The 3,181-nt window shown below is 33.1% G+C and overlaps 1 protein-coding gene across 3 annotated transcripts; it reads right to left on the bottom strand.

The window, feature by feature from the left end:
• Nucleotides 1-666: 666 nt before the first annotated feature.
• LOC115711663 (uncharacterized) lies at nucleotides 667-2,957 on the bottom strand. Of its 3 annotated transcripts, XM_030640037.2 has the most exons (7): nucleotides 2,560-2,957; nucleotides 2,382-2,478; nucleotides 1,970-2,085; nucleotides 1,820-1,864; nucleotides 1,334-1,359; nucleotides 1,018-1,153; nucleotides 667-929 (listed from the first exon to the last, which is right to left on the bottom strand). In XM_030640037.2, the coding sequence occupies exons 1-7, from the start codon at nucleotides 2,897-2,899 to the stop codon at nucleotides 853-855; spliced, it is 837 nt and encodes a 278-aa protein (XP_030495897.2). In that variant the 5' UTR covers nucleotides 2,900-2,957; the 3' UTR covers nucleotides 667-852. The 3 variants fall into 3 exon arrangements, with proteins under 3 accessions (XP_030495897.2, XP_060967745.1, XP_030495898.2); XM_061111762.1 differs by having other exon boundaries at nucleotides 667-1,153; nucleotides 2,560-2,956; XM_030640038.2 differs by lacking the exon at nucleotides 1,820-1,864 and having other exon boundaries at nucleotides 2,560-2,956.
• Nucleotides 2,958-3,181: the final 224 nt, after the last annotated feature.

The raw sequence follows: 3,181 nt of genomic DNA, 5'->3' as shown, positions 1-3,181 counted from the left end.
CACCGCGAACACCCCTAGTATTTGTCAAAACCAATAAAAATAAATAATAAACCCTGTTAATTAAATTTACAAGTGGAATAACTTGCATATTAATTTGTATTTTACTTGCCCGCCTAATCACTATCATTTTCAATTTATTTGTCTCTACTGTATTTTTGTAAATAAGAAATTTTAAAGATAATATTTTAGTAACCATTAAATCTTATAAATGTTTATTTTTTTATTGTAGTAGTATTAAAATTTATTTTGAGTAATTTTTGGTTAAAATAGAAAAAATCCCTTTTAAATCATATTCTTGACATTTAACGCTCAAGTGATGATTAGGTTTTCTGATAAGTAAGTGATGATGACGTTTGGTGAATACGAGAGGCCAAAAATATCCAAAGTTGTCAAGTAATAAAATTATTGAAATCTCTTCGATGTGACCGCTAAAGCCTCTCGGGAAAATGATTAAGATGTTTACTCTTATGCGCTCCAGTTGTTATAACTTCATCACATAATCCTAATTTTTACCCTTAACTACCTCTTCTTTTTTATTTTGTTCATTCTTTTGGGCCAAAACTTTATCTTCTAAAGTTACTTTTTCTAGATACAGTCACTTGTTCATGCTCCATATAGTTCCTCAATGGTATCATTTAAAATAATGGGGAAAAAAAGGCCCAAGCCTTGTAGAGAGGTAATGTCATTTTTTAACTGAATTCAGCCACTTACCCTCACACAAACTTTTACATGAGGATTAGAAAAGATGTTTGGAAATTTGGATTACTCTAAACAAAATAAAAGCTACACAAGATGAATAGTGAAGAAAGTATAAACTTAGGGATCCTCTTGTTGTTCTTGGTTTTGGTTTGTTTAGTCCCTGGCTGTTAAGCCTCTGATCTTAACATCATAGTGAACTTCTTCAACTCTTTTTAGGTCATATTTCATCCCTACAGTAGATGGCAAAAGATTGAATGAATGTAAGTATAAATACAAGTGAACATTTATGGGAAAGAGGATATAAAATGAATAGCTTACCATCAAACTTTTTCCGCAAGAAATCGTTCCGAAGATTAAGCATACGGAAGGCTGCATGGAGTTCTGTTAAGAATTTCAACACCTTTCTTGGACAATCATAGTCCCCTGCTGTCACTTGATTCACCACATATCTTGGCTGCAAAGATTACCACATTTTACGGCATAGAGTGCCTTCTTACATACCAGTTAAGAAGAATAACTTAAATGCAGAGTTGTAACATGCTAAGGTGCATAACCATAAAAACACTCAAAGCCAAAGGTGTGCAATTAAAGTTGCATATGAACAACAGAAATTATAATTCTTCTTAGTTCTTACCAGTTCATTTGACATGAAACAAAGGCCTGAAATATGAAAAAGGTATAAGCATCAGTTACTCAAGTTGATATATGAAAAAAAAGAGCAACTAAACTAAAAAAGGCACACATGAGATAGTTAAGAAGAAACATAAATTAAAACTAAAACTAAAACTAACAAAAAAAAAAGTCAAATCCATATTGCTTTAGGAACCACTTGCAGGCATACTGTAATACTTCTGTTGTGTGTGTATGCAGAACACACTTACATATAATATAAGAATGTCATGGCAACAACAAAATGAGCTTTGTTGTGAATGCAGTACTATGATAGTGATCCACACATACATACATACATACATGAGATTTGCGTATGCAGTTAGTACTCATTTCCAGGACAAAGAGAATTAAAACTAATACAATTATATTCAAAAGATTCACTTCAGGACTATTCCAATAATTAATCACTTGGGTAAGCTTGTAGAGAGCAGATAGTCAGAAAACTCACCTACAAGATAGTCTTCAACATCTAGACCAAACTCTGAACTGTTCACTGAATACATAGCAATGTAGCATAATAAGATTACCAGCAACAAGACATAAGCAATCAAGTCACAACTGACCATAAAAGTACTTAATTATAGAAAATATAACATACAGCCCAGTTTTTCCTCAGCTTCAGTATGCAATAGAAGATTTCCTGTCTCTAACCAATGCATAAAAGCAAGAAGTGAAGCCACAGTCTGTGTCTCACCCCTCCAATCACCATGATACCTGCAAATAACCAACACCACATAGAAGTCATATAAATATATATATGTATATACAGTAGAACCTTTATTTAAAAATCTATTCAAGAATAATAGAAATAAATATAGTTTATAAATTTATTTATGTATAAATATCATATTTACTCAAAAAAAAAAAAGAAAAATAGCTTTATTTTGATATAATATTAAGGATTATTTTGTGTTATTGTTGCTACCTTTTTGGTATTTTGATTTTTTTTTTTCCTTTAGTGTATTCTTAGATTCTACTGTATATAAACCGAATTGTATTGACTGCATTACCTGTAATATTGAGAGGGGCATTCACTAAGAATTTGAGCGAGTTGATTGTATAGCCCCTTCAACACAGCAATCTGAGCTTTTGGCCTCTCCAAAACCTCTACCTCAACATAATACAATTAGTGATTATAATTAAAAGGCTATATCAATACACACACATAAATGCAGAAGTTGTATGTACCAGGAGTGGAGCGAGACTGGTGAACAAGGAGAAGACCGGCTTGCATGAGCCTGGCGGTGGACTCAATTTCCATTACAACAGCTCGAATGCGCTCTCTCAAGCTTCCTGACTCCTCAAGCTGAACCCGAAAACCCTCGAACTGCTTCTCCAGCGAAGGAGCATGTGATTCACCTCCCTCCATAGTTGTGGAGCAGCAGAGAGTGCGGAGAAACGTTCCGGCGAGTACTGTGGGAGCCGTACGGATCGCAAGAGGAGGGAATGGGATTTTAGGAGTAGGGTTTAAGAAGAAGCGGCAAGAAGTTGAGAAGGTAAGGAAAGCGTTTCGAAACGCCAGTTTCATATTCTTTTATTACCTGTAGGCTGAGCTCACTTCTGTTTATTGTATGTTTTCTTTTCATTTACTAATTATTAAAATAATAATAAATTTACATAAAACTAGGCGTACCCATCCAATTCAATCTAACTTTTTTTTTCATAATCCAATCAAATCTAATTAGTAATTGAATTTAAAAAATCATATTATCCCATCCAATCCAATTAGGCCTCAAAATTCAATCCAATCTAATTACTAATTGGATTGGATCGATTTTTTAATTAAATATTCAATTACCCACCTAAATTT

The sequence above is a fragment of the Cannabis sativa genome, chromosome 3 (genome assembly GCF_029168945.1).
Source record: "Cannabis sativa cultivar Pink pepper isolate KNU-18-1 chromosome 3, ASM2916894v1, whole genome shotgun sequence".
NCBI lineage: Eukaryota > Viridiplantae > Streptophyta > Magnoliopsida > Rosales > Cannabaceae > Cannabis > Cannabis sativa.
The sequence above is the reverse complement of the archived record's forward strand: the minus strand, read 5'-3'. Positions and strand labels throughout refer to the sequence as shown.

Coding starts and splice junctions, on each gene's coding strand:
- LOC115711663 (XM_061111762.1), bottom strand. CDS start 2,899: ATGAAACTGGCGTTTCGAAACGCTTTCCTTACCTTCTCAACTTCTTGC. Junction 2,479..2,559: donor CCAGTCTCGCTCCACTCCTG/GTACATACAACT, acceptor ATGTTGAGGTAG/AGGTTTTGGAGAGGCCAAAA. Junction 2,086..2,381: donor TGCCCCTCTCAATATTACAG/GTAATGCAGTCA, acceptor GGTTATTTGCAG/GTATCATGGTGATTGGAGGG.